This window comes from Macaca thibetana, chromosome 1, assembly GCF_024542745.1.
Source record: "Macaca thibetana thibetana isolate TM-01 chromosome 1, ASM2454274v1, whole genome shotgun sequence".
In the NCBI taxonomy this organism is placed as follows: domain Eukaryota; kingdom Metazoa; phylum Chordata; class Mammalia; order Primates; family Cercopithecidae; genus Macaca; species Macaca thibetana.
This window is the reverse complement of record NC_065578.1, coordinates 21,590,466-21,616,907: the sequence shown is the minus strand read 5'-3', so window position 1 is coordinate 21,616,907 and position 26,442 is coordinate 21,590,466. Positions and strand designations below refer to the sequence as shown.

Here is a 26,442-nt window from a genome sequence, read left to right as displayed (position 1 = left end):
CTCCCAAGTAGCTGGGACTATAGGCACACGCCATCATGGCTGGCTAATTTAAAACAACAACAACAACAACAACAAAAAATTAGTAGAGATGGATTCTTCTATGTTGCCCAAGCTGGTCTCGAACTCCTGGCCTCAAGCAATCCTCCTGCCTCACCCTCCCAAAGTGTGCTGGGATTATAGGTGTGAGCCACCGTACTCAGCAAAGGTCCTGGTTCTTAACACAGCCTCAGGGAGATGCTCCCACACCATGCCCCGCAGGCCACAGGAGTCGGTAGAGCAGGTTCATATCCCTGCTGTGCCGCCTTAGTGTCACCCTCTCTTGAGCCTCAGTTTCCCTACCCTGCAGGGGTATTCTGAGATAATGTATGTAAAGCATCAAATACCCTGCCCAGCAGAAAGCAGAGGCTCAATAAAACAAAGTTGTATTCATTATCATCAGCAGCAGCACCGCAGAGCAACATAACAGAGGCTTATAATCTGTCAGTCCCCCGAATTTGTGCATAAAAGTATCTGTGTGTCTCCAACTTTCTAGGAGGGGGGCAGTTCATAGCCTGTGGCAGCTTCTCAAGGCTCTTCATGACCCCAAAGAAGTTAAGAATCACAGCAAAATAATATTGACGTTCAGGCCGGGAGCAGTAGCTCATGCCTGTGAATCCCAGCACTTTGGAAGGCCGAGGCAGGCGGATCCCCTGAGATCAGGAGTTAGAGACCAGTCAGCCTGGCCAATATGGTGAAACCCCATCTCTAATAAAAATACAAAAATTAGTCAGGCGTGGTGGTGCACACCTGTAATCCCAGCTATTCAGTAGGCTGAGGCACAAGAATCGCTTGAACCCAGGAGGCAGAGGTGGCAGTGAGCAGAGATTGCGCCACTGCACTTCAGCCTGGGCAATAGAGCGAAACTCAGTCTCAAAAAAAAAAAAGAATATTGAAGTTCTGGTGGTACTTTATTGAGTGTATATACCTCTGGGCTTCGGTTTCTCCACTTGAAGACTGGGGAGCCCTACCCTAACTGTCTCACAAGGATGTTGCGAGGCTCAGGTGAGACTGTGGAGGGGAAAGGATGCTGTGAACTACAGTGGGCTATCCAGGGGGGCGGCAGATTTATCCTGCTCCTGCTAAAGAGGCAGCCAGGGCCAGCTGTCTGCAGGCTGGGCCACAGAGGCAGCTGCTCCAAAGCCCCCTCACAGAGAGGCCTGATAGAGACACGAGCCCCCTGCCCCAGCCCAGGCTGGCCCTGGGTGGGAGGCCCAGGGCAGAGCTCTGTCTTTCTTGACTGAGAAGCTCCTGACAGGGCCACCCCTGTGGCCTCTGGGCTGGGGTTTTGTTTTTGGGGATCAAGAGGCCAAGAATCCAGTCCCAGGTTCAACTTCTAGCTCTGTCCCCACCAAATCATACCAGCCTGATGTAGTAGCGTGTCATGAGCATGGGCTTTGGACTTAGAGAACTGTGGGTTCAAATCCCAGTTACGCCACTTACAGGCTATGTGGCCTTGGGCAATTTACTGAACCTCTCACAGATTCAGTTTTCTTCTCTCTAAAACAAAAATAATAATAGTCCTGCCTCACAGTGGTGGATTCAGCATGGCAACATGGCACATAATAAGGCCATGATATATGCTGATTTCCACCGTGCAAAACTGCTCTGTAAAACCAATCCTTTCAAATGACTGTTATCATGAATGTTAAAATTGTATAACGCTAATTTTTCATCATTCATATCATCACTCATCACTCTGTGACTTTGCACAGGTCCTTATCCTCTTTTGGTCTTGGTTTCCCCATCTGAAAATAAAGAGGCTGGTTAGAAAGGCAGCCTGGGCCAGGGGTGGTGGTTCACACCTACAATCCCAGCACTTTGGGAGGCTGAGGTGGGCGAATCACCTGAGGTCAGAAGTTTGAGACCAGCCTGGCCAACAGGATGAAACTCTGTCTCTACTAAAAATTCAAAAATCAGCCAAGCATGGTGGCTAGGCACCTGTAATCCCAGCTACTCGGGAGGCTGAGGCAGGAGAATCGCTTGAACCTGGGAGGCAAAGGTTGTAGTGAGCCAAGATTACACCATTGCACTCCAGTCTGGGCAACAAGAATAAAACTCAAAAAAAAAAAAAAAAAAAAAAAAAAAAGGCAGCCTAGGAGGGGGAACATAACATACAGAGAGTCTGGACAGTCCTGGATTAAAACTCAGGAAAAATCCACTTGGGCAAATCCTTTAATCTCTTTGAGCCTCAGTTACTTCATGTGTGTTATGCGTCTCATTCTTCATCTGTATTCAAGACAATAGCTGATTTTTTGTGTGTGATGGGCCAGATCTGGACTAGATGCTGCTGGTAAAAAGATGGTCCTACCTCTAAGTGATGGGTCATGGGGACAGCCCCTCCCAGGAGCAATGGAGATAGCAATGTGAATGCACCTTGTAAGCTGCAGAGCCGCACAGTGTCACCTGCTGTTAATGGACCCTAGAGGGCCTCCAATTGCAAATCAGAAAATAAAGCGGGTTTGGGGGTGGTCCCTAAATATTTACCTGCTAGGCAAAAATAAGAACCCCTTCAGTAGAGGCACAAAAGGCAGCTTTAAAAATCTAGACATTTGTGTGCGTGTGTGTATCTGTGTGCACACGCGCACTGAGGGTGTGGAATGAAATGAGGTCATATGGAAATGGACTATTTTTATTTCAACAAGGCATTTTAAAAATACTCTTAATTATATGAAGATGGGGAAAAGATTTTCTCAAAAATTAGAGAGAAGAGTTAGAGCCGCCCTCCGGCCCCCCACGCGCTTCCCCAAACCCTGCTGCCTCCGTCTCCAGGCTTCCACCCCCATCTTCTCTGGCCCCCTCACCTTTCCCAGGCCCCTGCAGCTCTCGGCTCCCACTCCTGGGAGCCAGTTGGCCCACACATCTGGGCAGAAGGGAGCCAGAATTCAGAGCCCCACCCTCTAAGCCCTTTCCAAGTGGGTTCGTATGTCATCCTCACTCTGGGAGGCAGGCCCTCTACTTCCCATTGCACAGATAAGGGGAGCTCATCACCTCTGGAGCTCAGGAAGGTTGTGCTCCCAGGCTGAGGTCACACAGCCTGTAAATGGTCTGTACAGCCTGGAGCCGAATCTCCTCCGCTAGAGGGGGCCGCCTTCCAGGGCAGCTGCTGCTGAAGTTCTGCAAGTCCTGAGACCCAAGAGATCCTTAGGACTGCTCAAACCAAGGACCAAGCAAATTCCTCTCAGGTGGGACAAAGACTGGGGCACAGGCCGGACAAAAGCATTCCGGCCCTGGCTTTTCTGCTCTGGCTTCTACACAGTGATTTTTTTTGTTGTTTTGTTTTGTTTTTGTTTTTGAGATGGAATCTTGCTCTGCTGCCCAGGCTGGGGTGCAGTGGCGTGATCTTGGCTCACTGCAACCTCCACCTCCCGGGTTCAAGCGATTCTCCTGCCTCAGTCTCCAGAGTAGCTGGGATTACAGACGCACGCCACCACGCCTGGCTAATTTTTATATTTTTAGTAGAGATGGGGTTTGACCAAGTTGGCCAGGCTGGTCTTGAACTCCTGACCTCGTGATCCGCCCACCTCGGCCTCCCAAAGTGCTGGGATTACAGGCGTGAGCCACTGCACCTAGCCAACGATGGTTATTTATTGAGCACTTACTATGTCTCAGCCACCTACTAAGGTAAGGACTATTACCATCTCCATTTGACAGATAAGGAAACTGAGGTTCCAAGAAGTAAGGCAACTTGTCCATAGTCACACCTAATAAGAGCTGGCACCAGGACATGAACCCAGCTGGTGTGACTGCAGAGCCCCTTGGTGGTCCGTTAATCCCCCAGTGCAGCCCCCAGCTCAAAAGAGGGAAAGGGCCTTGTGCACAGTCGCTCAGCAAGTCCTGACAGGGGTGGATTTGGGCCCAGACCAGGCTCTTGTCTGCCCCTCTGCCCTCCATTCCCCCCAGAATGATCTAGCACATGCCAGAGTCACCAACCTGGCTGCCAGGAGATCACATTGTCAATACATTATCAATTTACATTAGAAAGAAAGTGACATATGCTTCCACGCCAAAAATGCCAACAGAGCCTCCTGGGGTGAGTGGGGGCAGGCCAGAGGGAGAAGACATTTAAGGTCCATTTTCTCTCTGCCCCCTGTGGATCCCCCAAACCATGTGAGGCAGCCTGGGGAGCAAAACAAGGGCCACTTACTGACAACTCCCCACCACTGCCCCCTTGGTCCAGCCACCACCGTCTCCCGCCTGGACTCTGTGATGGTTCTTCCTGTCCCCTGCTTTGCCCCTGTCCCCCACTCTCTGACCTCTTATGACAGTCAGAGTGGTGCTTTCTGAACCCAGGTTAGATCCTGTCTCCTCCTCAAAACCCTGCACCGCTCCCATCTCACTCCAGGTAGAAGCCAAAGTCCTGCCATGGCCGGTCCCTCTGTGTCACCCACTCCAATTCTCCCCTGGCCCTCCCGCTGCAGCCACACTGGCTGCCTTGCACATCCTTGTCACAGGGTCTTTGCCCAGCTCTCCCCACTGCCTGAAACACCCTCCTCCAGGTATCCCCGAGCCCCCTCTCTTGCTTCCGTCTGGCCTTTGCTCAAACATCACCTCCTCAGAAAGGCCTTCCTGATCCCTCCTCCTGCTGGCCCTCCCATCTCTGCTGCAGTTTTCTTCTTAGCACCATCCCTACTTAAGCTACTCACTAGACATCTGGCATCAGTCCTGTCCATTAGAATAAAACCTCCATAGGGCAGGACAATCCATGCTGCCCCCTGTAAATTGTCCACAGCCACATGGCTGGCAAGAGTTTGGGATGTCAAGACCCCCAAAGGCCAGGGAGCCCTGACACCTCCCACCCAAGTGCCCGCAAGAAGTGGGGGAAGGGCCACCTGGCTTGATATCCATCGGATCTGAGTGCATGTCTGTCCTGCTGACTAGCTGTGTGGCCTCATCAAGCCACCCCCACCTCCGTCCCTGGCTCTGAGTATTAGGAGCCTCATCTGTCCACACAGGAGAACAATACCAGTGGGACCTTCCTCCCACGGGGCTCTGCACAGCCAGTGTGTGAGCTCCCCAAGGCCAGGCCCACGATGCCTAATTCACCTCGGATCCCACACCCCCACCCTGGGGCCTGGCCCTGTGCCAAGCCCCTGCAGACTTCAATCCCACTCTGTTCAATTAAAGGGAGATGACGGATGTCACAGCACTCTGCCAACTGTCACCCAAAAGAACAAACAGAAGCATATCCTCCTTTCACTCATCTGAGGGCCGTGCATTCATTCATTCATTCTCCCCATCAATATATATCAGTTGAGCACTTACTAGGGGCCAGGCGCTATGCTAGGCCCAGGGAATCTAAGTGATGAAGCTATTGGATCATGGTCCCTGCCCTTGTAAAGTTGGCGGTCTGGTAGGAGAGGTAGAGATGTTCAAAGAAACACACTAATTATTTTAAAACTATGATGTTGATAAATGCAGCAAAAGATTGGCCCATGGAGCCATGCAGGGCTCTGGGAAGACTTCCTTGAAAACGTGGAGGATGGGTGAGAGTTATCCCGGTGATAAGGGAACAGCATTCCAGCTAGAGGGACCAAGCAGTGCAAAGGCCCTGTGGTGGGAAGTCTAGGAGTTGCAAGGAACTGAAAGGCCAGAGTGGGTAGAACCCCTAGACCGAGGTGGGTGATGGAAATTAGGCAGAGTGGGCAGGAAGCAGACTGCACAGGGCCTATGGGCCAAGGAAGAGTGACCCAGAAGCAACAGGGAGTCGTGGAAATGCTCTAGAGCAACAACATGACTAGATTCACGATCCAATCCTGGGTCACGTTCTCCTAATATAGGTCTGTGGGTTTCTGTCTCCCAGTGTGGCTATGGGCCAGGGTGTCAGGCCTGAAATCCTAATCTGGAGATTTCAAGACAAAAGGTCATCGCCTTGCAGCATCTCATGCCCAGGTGAGAATGTCCACCCCCCTCAGGACGGGGCATTCCAAAGCTGTCTGGGTACCCGCTGGCCGAGGTCTACTTGCTGCCCAAGGTCTGCCCAACAGCACAGATGTCGCAGAGAATTAAAACCCACCCAGAAGTTCAGGAACCTTGGTGCAGCTCCCCCTGTGATCCTAACTGGGAGGCATTACCCCGAGTGAGCAGATTATCAGGATGTGTAATTTCTGGAATAAACACAGCTGTGTTTGTTTCTCCACGCAGCGCTCCAGACAGAACGGCAGCCTGGCCCGCCGCGTGCAGCTGGAGCCTCGCACCTTGGGACGGATGCCGTCAGGGAGCCGAGAAAACACTCCTCCCGCAGGCCACTGGGAGCTGTCATGCAGGCGGATCCGCATGGAGGCCAATTCAAGGCCCCTAAGGAAGCAAGTGACGAGACCACAGAGGTGCTGGGGTCCCAGAGGGGAAGTGAGCATTGAGACACCTCCAGACGCCTTTTCCCTTCGGGATTGAGGCTCATCATCAGGCAGTACAACTGGCCTTAGAGTTGTCAGGCGTGGGAAGATCATCCCTAGCGTGATCAGTCCATGTGGGAGGACGGTGAAAAGGTCAGAGTCCAGCCCTGGAGCTTTCCAGTGGGGAAAGCTGAAGTCCAGAAAAGGGGAATGCGGGGATTAGGACAAGAGACAGGGTCTATCCAGCACCTACTTTGTGCCAGGCCCCACAATTGTTCCCAGAAGCACTCTCCCGGCTCTGCGCCAGCCGTGCAGCCCTGCAGCCTGTGAGGCCCCACAGAACAGGGCTTCTATCCCAGTTCCATCACCCAGGAACGGTATGAGCACGAGTAAGTCACGTGTAATCTCTCTGAGGCTCAGTTTCCTCCTCTGCAAAGTGGAGATAATCAAACCAATTCCACACCTCAGGATTGTTTTGAGGATTAAACAGGATTCCACATGGAAAGCATTTCCTGCAGCACCAGGCACACTGTGAGGAACCCATAAATCGTATGGATTCCTTATTCATTCATTCATTCAGTAATTTTTTACCGAGCATCTGCTAAGTCCTAGGTGCCATGCTGAGCATTTGTAAACAAAAGAGATAAAAAAAAATCCCTACCTTTGTGAAGTTCGCATTCTTACAGGGAGGTAATAGGAAAAATGATGACTAAATAATGTTTTATTATTATTATCCCCATTTTACAGCAGGGTAAACTGAAGTTCAGAGTGATTAAGACTTTTTTAAAAGGCTCACTATTTATTTTTATTCCACCTTACTCTCAAGAGGGCTAGAGGCAGATGTTAAATAATATGTCTGAGTCTCAGCCAGGCGCAGTGGCTCATACCTGTAATCCCAGCATTTTGGGAGGCTGGGGCAGGAGAATTGCTTGAGCCCAGGAGTTCGAGACCAGCCTGGGCAATATAGAGCAGACCTCGTCTCTGTTTTTTTTTTTTTTTTTTTTAAAGTTTTTTAAAAAAAGAAAAGAAAAAGTAGGCAAAGACAGGAGAGGAAAAAAGAAAAGAAAAGTATGTCCAAGCCTCCACCGCTAGAAAAGGGAGCCACCAACTTATCTCCCTTGGAACGAGTTTTAGGCTATAGATCTAGCCCCAAGTTCCAGCCCTGCCACTGTCTCTGTGTGTCCTCAGGCAACTAGCTGTCCCTTTCTGGGCCTCAGCTTCCCCATATGTCCAGCTCTGACATTCTGCATTCTGGGATGGTTCTCAGGGTGCTGCCTGGATTGTCCAGGCTCGATGGAAGAGCTGAGGCCCAGCAAGGTGCTGGTAACCCTTCCCTGGCTCAAGGAGTGAAGTGGGCAGGGTGGGACAGGATGCAGAGGAGCTCCCTGGGAGCTGTGGGGCTTCAGTGAGGGGAGAAGGCAGGCTGGCAGCTGCTCTGCCCTAACTCATTCACTCTGCCCTCTTCCCTGCCATTGTGGCCCATCCCCCAAGGATGTGAGCTACATCCTGGCCTCTCCCACTGCTGGAGTAGCTGGCTGGGCAGCAGTAGCCACATCCGGGGTCTGGCTTAATGGAGTCTAGGCCCCTATAGCCCCTCCTGGCCTCCAGCTTGCCTCTCCCTGCTCTGGATCCTCCTCCCATGCCAGGCTTCATGACCATCTTCCTGAACCCTTCCCTCCTTTTGATTTCTTTCAGTGGCTCCCTACTGCTTCCAGTGTCAGCCAGAGCTCATCACTCAAGGCTTCTCTTAACAGACTCAAACCTCTCCTGCCATTTCTTTCTCACACTTTGCTTCACCATGGCTCCTACAAACCTGCCCCTTTCCAGCCTCCAGGCCTTTGCCTAGGCTGTTCCCCCTGCTAAGAATGCCCTTCTTTCCATCCACTATGTATCAAAATCCTACCTATCAAATAATGCCATCCTGACGGCAAAGGTTGAAGGACTTTCCCCTCTGCACTCAACATATGCCATCTCATACACAAGTATGTACTAAAAAGTGTGACCTTGGGTATATCACTGAACATCTCAGAGCCTGCTTTTTTACCTGCAAAATGAGTGTTATTAACTATTATGGGCCAGGTGCGGTGGCTCACGCCTGTAATCCCAGCACTTTGGGAGGCCAAGGCAGGCAGATCACTTGAGATCAGGAGTTCGAGACCAGCCTGCCCAACGTGGTGAAACCCCGTCTCTACTAAAAATACAAAAAATTAGCTGGGTGTGGTGGTGCGTGCCTATAATCCCAGCTATTCGGGAGGCTGAGGCAGGAGAATCGCTTGAACCCGGGAGGCAGAGGTTGCAGTGAGCCAAGATCATGCCACTGCACTCCAGCCTGGGCAACAGAGTAAGACTCCATTTCAAAAAAAAAAAGAAAGAAAAAAAAAAAACTATTATGCAGGATTGTTGGGGGAATACATTAGAGCATGTCAGAACCTCACCTATGATGGTGCCTGGCACTTAGTGGGGACTCAACGGTAGAGGCTGCTGTGATCATCAACGAGGGAAAAAGAAAAGTAGTAGAAAAAGAGGAGAAAAGAAAGAAGAGGTAGAGGAAGAGGAAGAGGAAAAAGCGATGGAGTAGGAGAAGGAGAAAGAGGAGGAAGGAGGCCTTGCCTATCACCTCTACTGGGATATAATTCTTTGCCATCGGAACGTTGATTCTCTTTAATTTCCCTCTATGTCCCCTAGCATCCTAGAGTCTTTCAAAAATGATTGTTGAATGGATGGACAGATGGATGGATGAAGGAGGGAGGGTGGGATTGTGAGAAGGAAGGATGTACGGACAGATGAGCAGAAACAGATCAGTCTGGAGGAGACAGAGTGTGCTATCCCAGAAGCCTAGCAGCAGAGCATCCCACTGGCAGCAGAGGCTTCTGGGACCAGATGCCAAATCTGCTCCCCTGCTGTTGCATCTCCTCCTGGCTCTAAGCTCCTGTGCTCCTGGCCAGCATCGGTCTGCTCTCAAGGTGGAGTGAGTAGAAGCTCAGGGCAGCTGACACCCAGGGGAGTTCCAGCTCTTCCCCCACCTGTCACCAGCCTCTGACAGCAGGAACATATCTCCAAAAGTGTGGGCCAAGTCAATGGGAAAATAGGATTTACTTTACAGAAATTCACTTTGGGGGCCAACTTCTCCAGAACTCTGCAGTGCAAAAACCTTGGCAAATCCATAGTCAATGGCTCAGAAGGTTTCTCCAAACCTGGGGAGTGTGCTGTTTGCTAGCTCTTTCCAGGGCCAGAAACTGGAAAATGAGGAAATGTCACAGTCCAGATACAAAAGGGAGTCTCAGGGGGAGAAATGCACTCTGGTTTTTGGTGTTTGTTTATTTATCCATCAATTTCATTGATTTATCCATCCGACTATCCAAAACAGGCAACCTTATCCTGCCATTGTCCCTTCACTCATGAAACCATCCTGTTATCTATCTATCTACCTCTCCATCTATCCAGCCAACTAGCCAACCATCAACCACCCAACAATCTACCTCACCATCAACCCAACCATCCAATCCATGCACTTATCTTCTATCTATCCAGCCACTTATCCATCTAACCATCAATCACTCATCTACTCATCCAACTGCTGAGCTGCTCACCCAACTAACTGTACACTACCCAACCAGCATGGATGAGAATCTCCCAGTACGATTGGGGAGAAACCTATATACATGGTATGGCATAACCTAGGCAATATAAAAGGGGTGCATATAAGGTGCCACCAAGGACACAGAGGCCACAAAGAGCAGAAGGGGGAGGGGCCAGTGAGAGAGATCAGAGCAGGCTTCACACAGGAAGAGATGCTCAAGCTTCATCTTAACAGACAGCAAGAATTGACCAGGGAGAGAGAGTGAAAAGGGTACCCAGGTGAGGAGGAGAGGGAAGAGCAACATAAAACAGCATGGTAGATTCTAGGAGCCCAAGCCTTGAGTCCTCAAAACTACTTGGTTAGCTGTGGGCCCTGGGCCGGTCCCCAGTTTTTCCAAGTCCACCAGACTCTATAATTCCCTCTCGATTCCTAGAGAGAAAGGGCCATGTCCTGTGGCAGCTGGGTGGGAAGCTGCCATCTGCTGCCCTGGGCTGTGCTCTGATGGCTACAACAGGGTTAAACCCAGGAGGGAGGGAAAAGTGGGTGCCCTAAGATTTTGTGAAACAGGCTTTGCTACCAAGCGAACCCAGGTATAAATCCCAACTTCTTATTTTGCGACAAGTTATTTAACTTCTGAGTCTTTCTTCGCCCTCTTCTGAAAATGAAGAAAACACCAAGAGCTCTATGCCAGGCCATTGTGAGGACGGAACCAGCTAATACAGAGGGAGTACCTGGTAAGCTGTGGGAAATACTAGTTACTTTTCCTGGTTGCTGCCAATACTCAAGTCCTACTGTGTGCCAGGCAAAGTGATCTAAAACAGGGGTTAGACAGCCGGCCTTAGACAACAGGAGTCAATTCTCAGTAAATATTAGTTCTCTGTCCATGTATGCAAATTATGTACAAATGGTTCAGGAAAAAATACATCTACATTATACACACACACCCCCACACACATGTGCAAGGGGGAAAGGGGGCCAGAGAGAGTGAGAACATACAGGAGAGCAAATGTGGCAAACATGTTGATAATTGTTGAATCTAGGTGAAGGCTAGACAGGTGTTTTACTCTGCTTTCAACCTCTCTGTATGTTTGAAATGTGAAAAAGATAAGAAATCAGCTCTTTCTCCATCTACCTTGGAGCAAGACTGCCTAAGCTTGGATCCTAGCTCCACCATTACTGGCAGAATGGCCATGGGTACATGAATGCCTTCTCTAAGCCTTAATTTTTTCATCTGTAGGATTCAGCTAACAATAATACCTAAGCCCAGTGCCTGGTCCTTAGCAAGTCCTTAATACATGCTAGTTGCTGTTGTTATTATTACTACTATTATTATTGTCTTTGAGTGGCTGAGACACTGAGGATGAGAGAGGCTTGGTAAAACACCTGGTTTTTTTTTTTTTTTAAATACATGAGCTCTTTTAATTCCTCAAACAACACCATGGGGTAGGTGACAGTATCCTCACTTTACAGATGAGAAACTAAGACCGCCGGTGAGTGGAAAGACTAGGATTTGAACACAGGTCTGTCTGTCTCCAAAGTTCAGGCTCTTTCCCCCAATATGTCCTCCCTCTCCTGGACTCAGGCCAAGAGGCCCAGCCTCATCGCCCTTTCAACTCCAAAACGGGCTGGTCAGAGGGAGTCTTGAGCTTTGCTGGCATGGCTGTGCTTCCGGGCCAGCCAGGGGCACCCAGTGTCAGGGGCTCCTTGGCAGCTCAGGAGCCCTTTTCCACTGTTCTCCCGAGAGCTGCGGGAGCTGCCATCCAAGGCCGTGGGGAGTGACAGCTGACGCTGATGGAGACAGGCAAGAGGATGTACCGGCCAGGGCCCTGACTCGAACAGACTCCCTGGGCCATGGCCTTTCGTGGGTTCCAAAAAGGCCCTGCGGGCTCTGGATGAGGCTGTTCCCAGGCTCTGCCTCCCCGTGAGAGGCGGAGAAGCCCCATTCAGGCGGGACGCATCCCACTGTGCGCTAAGCCGCTTTCTCCCCACTTACACGTTTCAGATGCTTTTTGTCCTTCCGGCTTCCCATGGACTCAGGCCAAGTGACAAGTTGGTGCCGTGGACATATGTCGTCGCCATAATGGGAATGTTGACCCCACGCTCTCTCCCTGCTGGGGCCAGGCAGCTTGCACCCCGCCCCAGTGCTTGGCATGCCCTGTTCTCAGTCATACAGGACTCCTTCCAGCTCCCCAAATACATCACACACTCACGGGCCTCCTATCCGGATCTTTGCAGATGCTGTTCCTGTTGCCTGGAATGGCTGCCTCGCTGCTTCTTCACCTGGCTCTTCCTTAAGAATCATCTTAGAAGTCGCCTCTTCTAGGACACCTTGTCTAACCTCATTGTATAGTTCAAGAAGCTGAGGCTCAAAGACCGAAGAGGGCCAAGGTCACACTGTTAACTGTCAGAGCCAGAGGTCCAATCTAGCATGGTTCTATTCTAAGACCAGCTGCTTTTCATTCATTCTGCCAACTCTACCTCCCTCAAGAAGAAACCTAGGGAAGACATGCTTTCTGCCTTCGAACACAGCAGATGCCTGCAAGATGGATCTTATGTTCCCGGATTGTTCTGGAGGGTGGAAAACAGGGGCCATGCAGGGAAGTTACAGGGAAAGAGACTCTCCATTTCAAGGTGAGGAGGCATGTTTGAACACCTCCCAGTGCCTACCAGCTATGTGACCTTGAGTAAGTCCTTGAACCTCAACTTCCCCATTTGTACAACGGTGCCAACAATACCCTTGCTATTTCTTTACCCCAAATACCTAAACCAGAGGTTGTAAACTGCCAGACAGGGAGTCAAATCCAGCCAGCAAACATGGCTTGGTTTGGCCAGAACTGTATTTTAGAATAAAATGAGTAAACATTCAAAAACCAGTTTTCAGACCAGGCATGGTGGCTCATGTCTGTAATCCCAACAATTTGGGAGGCTGAGGCGGATGGATCACTTGAGGCCAGGAGTTTGAGACCAACCTGGCCAACATGGCAAGACTCCATCTCTACCAAAAAGAAAAAAAAAAAATGCTGGGAATGGTGGCAGGTGCCTGTCTTTACTAAAAATACAAAAATTAGCCAGGCATGGTGGCACTGTAGTCCTAGCTACTCAGGAGGCAAAGGCCCAAGAATTGCTTGAACCTGGGAGGCAGAGGTTGCAGTGAGCCAAGATAGCATCACTGCACTCCAGCTTAGGCAACAGAGCGAGACTCAAAACAAAACAAAACAAAAACCAGTTTTCCCATAAGCATCAGAACTTTGCAAATCAGGGTGGGTGCAATGGCTCATGTCTGTATTCCCAGACATGGGATTTTTTGGGAGGCTGAAGAAGGAGAATCGCTTGAGTTCACAAGCTCGAGACCAGCCTGGGCAACATGGTGAAATACTCTGTCTCTACCAAAAAAAAAAAAAAATGCTGGATGTAGTGGCAGGTGCCTATGGATCCAGCTACTTGGGAGGCTGAGGTGGGAGAACTGCTTGAGCCCGGGAGGTCAAGGCTGCAAGTGAGCTGCGATTGCGTCATTGCACTCCAGCCTATGAGACAGAGTGAGACCCTGTCTAAGAAAAAAGAGAGAGGAAAAAAAAAGAACTTTGCAAATCGGAAGATCTGGCAAAACCGAACACAGATTCCTGTGTGACAACATGGTCAGGAGTGGGTAGCACCTGCCTCCTTTAGACTGGACGTGTGCTCTTCCTGGGGCACTGTTATACTTTCAACAGTCAAGTCACAACGCGGGCCAGCTCACAAGTCTGGGGTCTCTGAGCAAGACTCTTGTGATTTATTCCCTGTATTACGTTAGGCCAGATTTCCCGGTCAGTCAGCAAACAGAAGCCCAATTTCTTGCTCCATGGTTTAATGTATCAACTTTGACTATGTGTTGCTCAGGTCCCCCTCAACTATCTTTGGAAGTGACGCTCAGAGCTCAGTGATCTGACCCACTCACTTCACTGTCTGTTCACATTTTCATGTGCTCTGGGCCAACCTGTGGTCCAAACTTAATTTGACAACTGGCCCATGCCTTTAGAAATTTTTCTTTTCCTCTAATGCTTCCCCACTCCTACGATGACCTCTGGCCAAGGTGGGAGTGACAACCACAGTCACCCCTTTACCGGGTCTTTCATAGTAGAATGAAGAACACAGTTGCTCCTCGGCACAGCCTTCTGTGGTGCCTGAAATTACGATGCCCCTTTCACTGACAAGGAAAATGAGGCCTAGAGGGGTGAAGTGACTTGCCCCAGGCCACAGGAGCACCTGGGACCCATCCTTTCAGTTAAATCCCACCAGCCCAAGGCCCCTTTCTCTGGCCTTACACCTCACACTAGGTCTTGAATATCTACAACTCCAGGCTACCATTTTTCATGAATTTTAGGTGCATTTATTGTGCAAACATCTATCTAATATCTGTCAGGAGCCAAGCTTTGTGCTGTACATGGTGAAGTGGAAAGTCCCTGCCTTCTCAGAAGAGGCAGATAACACTGAAGACAATTCAGGGGGTAAGTGCTGGGGGTGGGGTGGGAGGGAATGAGGTTTCTGGCTTCCTGTTACCTCCCCACCCCCATCCCTGGACTGGACAATAAACTACCTGTGAAAGGCTGTCTACAAATATGGCTGCCAACAATTCCTCCCACTCCTAAACACGAAGCCACTCCTCCCAGTAAGGGGGGTCTAGATTCAAGTTTGGACCACGGGTTGGCCCAAGAAACATGGAAGAGAACAGGGTGCAGGGGCAGGGACTGAACTCTGAGTGTCACCTGATTGAGTGGATCAGGACATGTTGAGTGGGATGCTGGACAACAACCCACCATTAAATTTTCTGTGCTAAACAGTTGAGCAAGAAATAGGACTTCTCTTCAAGGATAAAACAAAAAAATCAAGCCCAGTATAATTTCCTTTTCCTTGAACCTGATGAGGAAGCCTAGGATGAATCTGAGCTGGCGCTGTGACTGGCTTTGACCAACAGAAGGCTGCAAGGGGGGACACTTTGTGACATTAGAGCCCAGTCCTTAAGAAGTCTTGCAGTTTCCATTTCACCATCTTGCGAGCTACTTAGCATGGATAGAGGCGCAGTCTAGACTAGCAAAGGATGGGAGATAGAGAGGAGCATGAGCGGACCAGTCTTCCAGCCTTCTCTATGAGGGCCTCAAAGATGTATGTGAAGCCATGATGGAACTTCCAGCCCAACCTAGCTGAGTGCAGCCTCCTGAGTGATCCCGGCTGACAACCTGGTGAACAGAATAAGCGCCCAGCTGAGCCCAGCCAATCCACTGAATCAGGACAACTAAGAAATCATTATTGTTTTAAGCCAGTAGGTTTTGTGGTGGCTTGCTAAAGATTAGTGATATGCTTTTCAGGAGTGGAGTCTTGTACTTTTTGTAGCTCTCCCTTCCCTTGCCTGAACCCTGGCACTGGCCACTGAATCCTGGAGCTGGAAGAGGCCTCCAAAACCATGGAGTCTCACCCCTGTCATTTTATAGAAGAGATAGCTGAGGCTCAGGAGGTCACACAATTAACTCCAGGTCACACAGGGTAACAGAGGTAGATCCAGGAGGCAAACTCAAGTCTTACAGGACTGAACACCAAGGGTACCTCTCCACTGACTTGCAACACACCAATACAAATGTATGTTGCAAGTCAGTAGAGAGGTACCCCTGGTGCTCATACATTCTGTCTTAAGAGGCAGTCACTATTCAGCTGCAGCCAACTGTGGCCATGTGGGAATGTGGGCCCAGCAAAATCACACTGTCTGACTTTTCAGAGATGCCAGAAACAGGACTTTTCTGTAAAATCTCTTGATTTTCGAACGTTGGCTAAGAATTCGAACTGGATGGATGAGCTATTAAGATTGGCCCTGGGCTTCAAGCTTGGTCCAGCTGCTGGCTTTGGGCAAGTCACATTGTCTCCCAGACCTCAGTTTTCTCATCTCTAAAGTGGGCCCCGTGGCTCCTGCCCCTTTCAGGATGGCTGTGAAGTCCTGATGAGCTATTGTATTTGGAAGTACAAGCTGCAAATGGCCCTGTGACGGTTCCATAGTCTCCGTTCTCTGTGGAAGCGCCCCTTACAACATAATGAGTTAACACCCGATTTGTCTAAGTTAGAACAACATTATTCTGACCATTATGACAGAGATTGCATTTTTATGGCAGGTTTGTGAGTTCCAGGACCCTCCCACTTGCATTATCTCAGGATGTTGATGGAGTTGGAGGCTGGACAGCTGCCTTAGAGACCCTCATCAGAGCCAAGCCTTTCCTCTGAGCAGGGAGGCACATTCCAGAAGTGGAAAAGAGCATGAGCTCTGGAGTCACCAGACTTGGGTTTGAATCCCTGCCTCACCACTCCCTAGGTGCCCTTGGGCCAGTCACTCCTCTCAGAGCTTTGGTTTTCTCATCCGTAAAATGAGCATAATAATACAAATGACCTGTGGGGCTCTTGGGGCAACTGCACAAGGCAACACACATAATGCTGTTAGTACAATGACTGACACAAGAATTGACAGCTGCTGGACGTGGTGGCTCACACCTGTAATTCCAGCACTTTGGGAGGCCAAGGCAGGTGGATTGCCTGAGGTCAGAGTTCAAGACCAGCCTGGCCAACATAGTGAAACCCCATCTGTACTAAAATATACAAAAAATTAGCTGGGCGTGGTGGTAGGCACCTGTAACCCCAGCTACTCAGGGAGACTGAGGCAGAAGAATCTCTTGAACATGGGAGGCGGAGGTTGCAGTGAGCCGAGATTGCGCCATTGCACTCCAGCCTGGGCAACAAGAGCGAAACTCTGTCTCAAAAAAAAAAAAAAAAAAAAAGAATTGACAGCCATTCCCATGATCATGGCAGGGAAGGTGGTGCCTGGCAGGCACTGAGCCAAGAAGGAGGGCACGGCCATGAAGGAGTCTACGCCTTTCCCAGATTAGGGAGGCTGAACTGGAGTGAGGAGGGGGCCTTTGAGAAAACCTGGATGGAACCCTGAGTGGGCAGGCTGGAGGGCCTCTCAGCCACTTAGCAAGCCAGTCAGACCCTTGCCCTCTAAGGCTCAGAACAGAGTGGGTGGGGGAGAGCTGGAGATGGAAAACCTGGTACACTGGCCCCTTATTCCCCTAATGTGAATTGAGCTTCCCATTGGTAGAAAGCAAGGATGGCAACCATTAACATTTATTGCAAGCTTAGCACATCTGAGGCACACACTCAGCTTAGTCTTCCTCAGATTAACACGTCCATCGCTCACAACCATCTCAAGAGCTAGGAACAACAATTACCCCCATTTTAAAGATGAGGAAACCAAGGCTCAGAGATGTGAAGACACAAGCCAGAGGACACACAGTACGGAGCAGTCTGACTCCACATACTCTTCCTGTAACCCCCCAGGCTCTGCTGTTTATAGAACAAGAGAGAAAGTGATCACGGCTAAGCAAAGGCTCTGTGGGACTTCAGAGAAAGGGGCAAGTCATTCTGGCCGGGGGCACGAGGGTGCTGCTGACATTTAATGGTTATGGAAACTAATAAAGAATGGGCACAGCTGAGTGCCAGGCGGTTCTGCCAGTCACAGTACACAGCATCTCATTTAATCCTTGCCGTGAGCCTCTGACACATGCGCGGTACCTCCAGTTTCCAGATGAGGAAGCTGAGGCTCAGAGAGTGGATCACTTGGTCAAGGCCACACAGCAGGCAAGGTCCCCTCTTCTGAGGACACTCCCCCCCTCCCCGCAGGGGCTACAGCAGGGCAGCAGATGGCTCCAGGAAGCTCACCTAGTGAGGGTGTCCTAGGAAAGCCCCCAAATGACACGGGGGTACTGGGGAGACAGGTGTCCCCCTCCTGCACCCTCCGGAAGGCAGCTGCTTTAAAAGGCCCTAAAATGCTTTCAAGGCAGCCTTATCAGAGGGCCTGAGCTGATCCCAATCAGGGAGCCTCCAGGTGCTGCCACAATCAACAACTGCCCGCCCGCTGCCCCACCCCTGGGAGCTGTGCAAACATTCTTTCCTTCCCTGCCTTCCCCCAGCTAACCCTCTTTTTATGCACGAGCCAGTGGCAGCCAGGGCTGGTGGGTGCTAACTCTGATTGATTTCACTTCATTTCAGTCTTTTCCAGTTTCCTGCTGAGGTTTCTCTTCCTCTTTCCCAGGAGTCCTGTGCTTTATCATAGGCCGCTGGGGGGCAAATTTACCTGCCTAATGGAAAGACCTGGAGAGTGTGTTAAAAATACAGACTCCCCAACCTTGTTCCCCATCTCCCAAATCTCCAGCTAAGTCAGGCATGCAGGTGCCAGGTCAGGAGATGGGTCCTTGTCAGAGGTGTGGCAGATCCTCCTCTGCCAGGAGGCCCACCCTGCTCTGCATCTCCTCCACCCTCAGTGGGAGCATGGGTCCCCTGCCTTGCCCAGCCCAGGCATCCTGTCACCCAGCGGGCTCCATCTGCCCCTTCCTGTTAGGGGCCTTTCTGTGTGCAGAGATCCAGTCTCCAGTCTAAACTCACAGGTGAGCTCTGGGCAGCCAGAGTTGACCAGAGGCTACCACAGGCTGAATGCCCAGCAAACTGGCCCATAGAATCTGTCCCAGGCAGGGTGCAGTGGCTCATGCCTGTAATCCCAGCACTTTGGGAGGTCGAGGTGGGTGGGTCACTTGAGGTCAGAAGTTTGAGACCAGCCTGGCCAACATGGTGAATTCCCGTCTCTACTAAAAATGTAAAAAAATTAGCCGGGTGTAGTGGCACATGCCTGTAGTACCAGCTACTTGGGAGGCTGAGGTGGGAAGATGACTTGAACCCAGGAGGCGGAGGTTGCAGTGAACCGAGATCGCACCACTGCACTCCAGCCTGGGTGACAAAGTGAGACTATCTAAAAAAAAACCAAAAAAACAAAAAACCTGTCTCCACTTTGGCACTGATGCAGAACCTTGAGGAAGTAGGGCCAAGGGTGCCTAGGACAATCCCACAGGAGGGAGGGGGCCCATCCAATGTTCTATGACAATTTCAGGGTGATTACAGATCCCCAGGACTTAGGAGGCTTAGGGACCCCAGACGAGAGCCCCCCTGGACTAGGAATATGAGTATTTTCCCCTGACGGGGCTCTGGAGAAAGAGGCAGGGATGGAGTCTGAGTCTGTCCACACTTGGGGGGTTGCCATCCCAAGTCTGGGGGAAGTTGGGAGCTTGTGGGGTGGGTTAGGGGGAGACACTGAAGGTTGATCTGGTGCCTGGACAAACTAAATGCCAAAAAGGGGGCCACATCGCCATCACTGAGGGAAGAACTTCAGAGGGGTTGAGACCAGCATTTAATGTCCACAGCACTCAATGAGTGTCTGACACAGGAACCCAGGAGGCAACTGAAGTGCAGGGAGTCTGCGCTCCTCGCCCCAGAGCACACAGCTGGGATTTGAACTCACGTCGGTTTGCCCCTGAAGGCTATGCCTTTTCTCTACCACACACTGCCTGTGAAGTCAGCTGGCCCTGTTCCCCACCACAGGCAGAATCCCTTCTCCCGACCAGCCCCTGACATGAACTAGGTGCCTGGTGACTCTTTAAAAATATATGGATGGATGGAGAAATGAATGAGTGAATAAGTTAACTGGCTTTCAAATTCTACAACATTTAGGTTTTAAATCTAAGCCCTGATTTCCTGGCTAAGACAAATACATGAGAGCAGCCTCCTTTAAAAATGAGAAGCAAAAGAAACAGACGTAAAAGGAAAACCAATTCCAAATTAATCCCATGGAAGGTCGCTGGGTCTTAGACAGGTAATGCCCCAGAGGTGGGCCCAGTAGGGTGGAGGTGGGGATGGGGGTGGGAGAGTCGAGTTAGGGGAGGGAAGGAGGCACGTTTCCCCCACCCCCCATCAGAAGTAGACTTGTCTACCTAGCACACAGTGGCTGCTGGCCCATCTGAATGCTCTGCTCCAGCTGAACTGGTCTATTCATTATACCCAAGCCCCTTCTTGCATCTCTACTCAAGCCATTCCCTTGGTATCTCCCTCCAGGAAGACCTCCTTGATTTCCTCTGCCAGATGGACCTTCCTCCATCTCCACATCATTCTCCCAATACTTATCACATAACACAGTATCATATATTCATCTGTCTGTTCACTCAACATTCAATTCATTCCACGTTCCTCAGCTGACAATGTCATTCCATTACTGAGCACCTGCATGGCTGGGCACAGTTCTAGGCACCGGAGATGTCATAGCCAACATGGCACATGAAGTCCTGGAGTTTATAGTGTAGTGGGCAAGGCAGATGCCAAACAAGTCTTTGATGCTTCTTCAGGTGGCGATGGGTTTTATGGAGCAAAACAAAGCAGGTGGGATGGAAAGCAGCAGAACTGGGTCTGTTTTAGAAGAGAGAATCAGGGAAGGCCTCTGGGGAGGTGGAATTTGAACACAGCTCTTCAGACCAGAACTGTGGACACAAAAATGAGGCAGATGGGTCTCTGCCTTCAGGGAGCTCACAGTCTAGCAGGGAATCGACAAGCTGGCTTTACTGGGACTGTCCAGGACCAGATCTGGCTCATCTGAATGTCATCACACATTGCAAGTCAGTGATCTTTCCAAGCATGAATCTGGCCAGGTCCCTTGATAGCTCAAGAACCTTCAAGGACTCCTTGCTGCCCTCAACATCTGATCCAAACTCCCCAGCCTTCCATTCTAGCCCTTCAGGACCTGACCGCCCCACTCCCATTCTCAGTCTCAACCCGCACTGCTGCCCTCAACACCCCACCGTCTTCAGACACATCAAAGCAAGCACCTGATCATCCTGCCTCCATGTCTTTCTATGGACATAGAGACATGCTATTTCCTTTTTTAGGTAAAATTCTCCACATCCTCTAAGTTCCAAAGTCAACCTCTTTAACTCTTGAGAACACAGTTCGTTAGCATGACAGGTGGCTAAGAAAGTTTCATAGCAGGGAAAATGGGTGGTGAGAAAATGAGGCAAAGCATAACGGCATAAAAGATGAAATAACCCTGTTCTGTCCTCAACTGCCCCTGCCGCCCCGGGGAGTTCACAGCCTCCTCTGGGAAGCACGTTGGACCCCATATCACACTCTGTCTCGCCCACTCTTTTCCCTGTCAGCTTGTCCTATCTCCTTGCCTGTCCTGGAGTCCACCACCCTGCCAGCCAGAGAAGAAAGTCCATCGATATTTGGAGAGCAAATGAGCAGATGTAAGGAGGCTGATTTTCTCGAGACCTCGACCTTTGGATTCCATCTAGTGGCGGGTCTGCCACTGGCCTCCTGTCCTGTTGGATGTTTCCCCAGTGCTCTTCCATCCTGCTCTAAGCCCCCACTTCACATGCTCCATGCTTTCTTTCCCTTGGTGGCAGGGGCGGTCTCACGGTTTAGGGGAGATGCTAAGCTTACCATCCTAACCTAGAAGCCCCCCGTATACACACACACTCTCTCCTCTCTCCCATTCCGAAGGTTGGAGATGGGGATTTCCTGGGGCCTTAACCGGCAGGACAGCCCTTTACGGGCTGAGGAGACAAGGAAGGAGGAAGGGAAGGAAGTGGTGACCATGTGGCTTTGGGTTCTGGGAGCCAGAGGGGCCCCCCTCCTACTGCTCCATGGCCCAGTCCTGTCTCTACAGACTGTGTTACTCTCAGGAGGACCCTGGTGTCTCCCAAATGTGCACAGGCAGCACTGTCCATCCCTGGCTTCGAAGGGGGGACTTCTCCCATCCGTCATCTGTTCTGATTCTCACAAACACCCCAGGAGACAGGCAGGACAGGTGCTGTCATCACCCTCATTGGACGGAGGAGGAAAATGAGGCTCAAAGAGCGGAAGTAGGGTGTAGACGATGGACTCTACAAGAGATTTAGCCAGGCCATTTTACACCCAAAGAAACTGAGGCCCCTATAGGGAAAGGACCTGGTCCAGGGTCCCATAGTAAATGAGAAGCAGGCCCTCTGACCTCCACCTCGCACCATCTCCCCATCCATTCGGCCAGCTCCTTATTAACCGCTGATGGACTAACTTCCTAGCGTCCAGGGGGCAAAGGGAAGAAGAGCCTGAGGCAAGCATTGGGGTGCCTGCTGCAGCCCTCCTCCCACCCTGCTGTGGCTTCCTTTCCCCACCCTGCCCCCAAGTGGCAGTCCAAGTAGCCATACCCTTCTGTGACATCAGCGCCCACCAGCCCTGTGTCCAGGGCCAGGGTCCAGACTGGCCACAGCTCACCAGATTCCAACCAGTCCCTGCCAGGGCAATGGCTGGACAGACGTGGCCCTTCCATCTACCCCGGAGTAATTAAAAACACACCCAGGCCTCTTCCAACGAAAGAGGGGCCAATTTTCTTCCCTTCCAGCACTGCTGACTGCAACCTAAATAGCAATATTTATGCCAAGCTCCCCATAATACTGTAAACATCCCAATGTATAGCGGGCCAACACATGAGTCATTTCCCCAAAGCCAGAGTTAATAAGTGGTACCTCAGTCATATTCCACAGAGCTCCCGCCAGCAGCCGGGCCCCAGGGCTGCCCTCCACACCCAGGGCCCGTGGCACCCTCGGTGCCCCAGTGGCCCCACTCCGGGAAACCGCAGGCAGCCGCCAAATCCCCCAGGAGCCGGAGGACAGCTGCCTCAGTGCCAGAAACTGTGGCTGCCATCCAGGGACACCACCCCCCCAACTCCCTGATTGCGGTCACTAAAGTGCTCATTACCGAAAGAGAAACTGAAGTTGTAGCACAGGGTCCCCCACAACGCCTTTCCCAGAGGCTGCAGCCCCCACGCCTGGTCTGATATGTTTTCTTAGGCTGCAAGAAGGGAAGGGGCTTCCCACAACCCCAAAGTGGCCTGAGAAGTGCACACAGACATCATCCCTCAGCCCACGGGAGCAGAACCCTGGAAGGGCTCACGCAGTTTAGGGGCAACAAAACTCAGCTAAGTGAGTGCTGGTTTCAAAGAAAGACCACAGACCTGGGTTCTATTTTTGTCACCCAACGGCCCTGGGTGAGACATTGGACTTTCCAGGGCCTCAGTTTCCGTATCTGTTAAAGAGAAGTAGGAATCATACCTACCTGGCTTCCCTAGAAGGTGTATTTTGAGGTATCCAACACAATTGTGGGCGGGAAAGCACTTCGTAAAGCTTAAAGTACCTTGTCAACTGTGCAGCACGTTGTAAACCACAGAGAGCTGCGTATAGTGCGAAGTACTTCATAAACTGTAAAGTGGTTTGAAAACTGTAAAGTGCAGTACACGTGAGAACCATTATTCATGTTCGCTTCTTACCCTGCAAGCTCGGCCATTCCTGGTGGACACACCCAGACCGCACTAACTTTCCCTCCAGAGCAAGCTGGCTCGGGAGACCTAGCAGCTACCCCTGCCCCCCTGGGGGTCGGGTGGTACCAATACACGAAGCCACGGGGAGAGGGCCCGGCGACCCTGGCCAAGGCCAACACATGGCAAGAGCATCTGGTCCGGCCCTGGCGGCAGCTGGAGAGTTCCCGGGGCTCCAGCCGCCACGCTGAGCGCTGCGGCCGCGGGGCGGTGGCCGGCGGGGGTGCCCGGAGACCCCGCGCGGCGGAGAGATGCCCACAGACCCATCCCCCGCGCAGTCCTCTCGGGGAGGGGACCCCATTGTACGCCGCAGGCGATGGGCAGGCACCGACGCGGGGGCTGGCGCGCTCCCTTCCACTCTGCCAGTCCCCGCTCTCCGGGGCGCCGGGCCCCATCTCGGGGGCGCGGGCCGGGAGCCCCCCACCCCGGCCAACCGCGGTGCCTCCCACCCTCTGCTCCCTGCCAAACTTTCCAGCCCCGACCGCGCGCCGGCCTCCCCCCCCGCCCCCGCCACCCTAAGGCCGGACCTGCGCCCCTCCACCCCGTGCCGAGCAAGACCAGGCCGGCGCGAGGCGGCTGCCCGGGCCGGGGGCGGCGAGCGCGCGTGGGCAGCCCCCAGCCCTGGGCGGCGCTCGCTGGGCTGGCTACAAAGCCTCGGCAAGATGGTCCCTTCGCCTCCTCCTGGCACAGTCAATCAGCACCCGCCGCTCCCCGGGCGCCCGCGGGGCCCGCTCCTCCCGGCGCGGCCGGACACACCTCCCCGCGGCCACCTGCGCCCGGCGCCGGCCCCCGGGCAAACTTTGCGGGCCGCAGAGCGGAGGTGGGCGCCGGCGGCCGCCCGTGCCCGGCCGCTCCCCGCCCCCATCGCCCGCCCGCCCGCTCACCTTCCACGGCGGCGAGCAGCGGCAGCAGCAGCAGCGCGGCCCCCAGCCTCCGCAGGGCCATGGCTGCGCTTCCCGGGGCCTCGGGCCGCGGCGCCGCGGGGCCCGTACGGCCCGGGCGGGAGCGCGCGCCCCAGGCTCGGGGGGCCGGGGGGGGCGGCAAGGCGCGGCGCACACACAACCGCCGCCACCGCGCAGCCAGCAGAATGAGCCATCCAGCCCGGGCAGAACGGGGACCCGGGCTCCGCCAGCGCTGGGCACGGCCCACCTGAGCCGCTGGCGCGGGGGGAGCCTGGCCGGGCCGCCGTCCCCCGCGCGCGCCCCAGCCCCCGGCGGCCGCGCGCCGCCGCGAGCCCCGGTCCCCACACCACGATCTCAGGGTCACCCGGGGGCAGCGCGGGCGCTGGAGCGCGGCGACCCCTCTCGCCCGAGCCACTGAGACCCCGGGCTCCCCCCGCGCAGCAGTGGTCTCTCCCGGCGCTGTGGCTCCTCCAGATAAAGCAGCGATTTCAGCCCAAATGTTTCTCAATTTTTATTGAATGCTGCAAAGCCGGAGAGCGTCTGGCGCGGCTGACAGGGGCAGGGAGAGCGGACGGGGGGGCGGGGGAGGGCGGGGGAAGGGGCTTCCCAAAGCGGGGCCGGCACTACCTGTCAGGGCAGGGAGTCCCACCCCCTCGCCTCAGCCCTGCCACCAGGGTCCCTGCGGCTTCGAAAGGGACCGAACTGCTATGAATGGAAAAAAAAAAGGGGGGGGGTGGGGGGGCATCTGGGAACAAAACAGGCGGCTTTCCCAGGCACTGGGGCTGGGCTGGGGCCTCCGAGTGGGAGATTGGGCCTTGGTGCTACCCGAGGGCCCGGGGTAGGGTTGCGCGGGGGGGGGCGGGGGGTCACTCGGCACTGGTGGGCTGGGTCCTGGCAGGCAGACCCCAGGCCACCCCTCCCTGCCCCGTTGTTCTGAGCGGGCCCGCGAGCCCCTCCCTGCATACTCGTCTATACATTAGATTTCTCCTTCTCTGTTGATCTTGCTTCCAATGCAGTTTGGGGATGGGGAGAAGGAAGTCCATGGGTGAAGCTGGGGAAAGCCCCAGCCACCCCCACGCTGTGGAATGGACCTGTCTGTGCAGCCGTGGTTTTGTGCATGGCCGTCCCTTCAGGGAGAACACAACCCGAGTCCCAACCCTGTGGGCCCTGCCCTGCTCTGACAGCCTTCATCACCATCATCATTAACAGACTTTACTGAGGTCTGAATGGTGGGCGGCTGCAGGGGGCCTGCGGCAATCACCCAGGCTGAACCCCTGGCGGTTGGGAGCCCACTCCTGACTAAGGAGACTTCATCAGGAGCTTGGAACTCTGTGGAGTGAGTGGAGGAGCAGGTGGTTTAAGTCGAAGGCAGTTTAAGTCTATGCTACCCACATCTCCTGTGTCTCTTTGTCCCACATACTATCAAAATGTCCCAGCAATCCCTTTCCTTCAGTCCATACCAAGAAAATGAGGTATCACAGGCTTTGGGAATCCATCTAAGGTTTGGAAAATTGGGTCGTCTCTTGAAGCTTCAAGAGTTCGGTTGAAATGGGTCTCATCCTGGAAGGCCACCAGGAGGAGGCAGCCTGGGAGGGAGACAGAATAGGAGTGAGCAGGGAGAGAGGAGAAACAGATTTCCCCCTATTAATCCTACAGACCCCTCACCAGGGTCAAGAGCCAGTGGGATGGGGCTGGCAGAGCCACTACTGTTCCTATTTGAGTGAGCAGGGGGAGAGGAGAAACAAAAGATTTCCCCTTTTAAGCCTACAGACCACTCACCAGGGTCAAGATTCACTGGCGTGGGGCAGGCCTTTATTTTCAGTTCCTGCCTGTCAGGCCTTCCAGGAAACCCAGGGTTTGAGGGACCCCAAGCTTGGCCCATCTTGAGGCAATCCTCCCTCTTCTGGACAGAGCAGCTTTAAGCTCTGCCCCCCTCCAGTGCATCCAGGTGCTAGACACTTCCAAATTCAAGAAGTCATTATTGAGCACCTATTATGTACTGCACAGGTTCAGATTTTTTGCTGTTTCTATTTCCTGGGACCCTTGACTCCACCTACCCACGGCCAGTGGTTACTTCCCTTTTTGCTTCAAAATAGGAATACCAGTGACTCTGCTTTATTGAGGACCTGGTACCAGGCGCTAGGCTGAGCTTAATTTCTTGTCCCCCTTAATCTTTCCTACTCTGTGCAGCAGGTGCTGATCTTTTCATATGATGAAACTGAGGACCAGATAAGTAATTCGTTCAAAGTTACACGGCAAATCAGAGCTAGGATTCAACCCCAGGTCTGTCCAACCCCAGTGCTGATCTCCTTGTACCTTTCACAGAAGCACAGAGCTCAGGGCTCTTCC

The 26,442-nt window shown here is 52.6% G+C and overlaps 1 protein-coding gene across 4 annotated transcripts in view; it reads right to left on the bottom strand.

Annotated features, from left to right (window-relative positions):
* The window catches only part of EPHB2 (EPH receptor B2), a 205,676-nt gene extending 181,401 nt beyond the window's left edge, over window positions 1–24,275 (bottom strand). For 2 of the 4 annotated variants that reach the window (XM_050790405.1, XM_050790434.1), the window contains exon 1: window positions 24,076–24,275. In XM_050790405.1, coding sequence (XP_050646362.1) covers window positions 24,076–24,136 — 61 coding nt within the window. In that variant the 5' untranslated portion in view covers window positions 24,137–24,275. The remainder of the gene's footprint in view (window positions 1–24,075) is intronic. The other 2 variants (XM_050790414.1, XM_050790424.1) reach the window with 1 other exon arrangement.
* Between the last annotated feature and the right edge of the window lie 2,167 nt (window positions 24,276–26,442).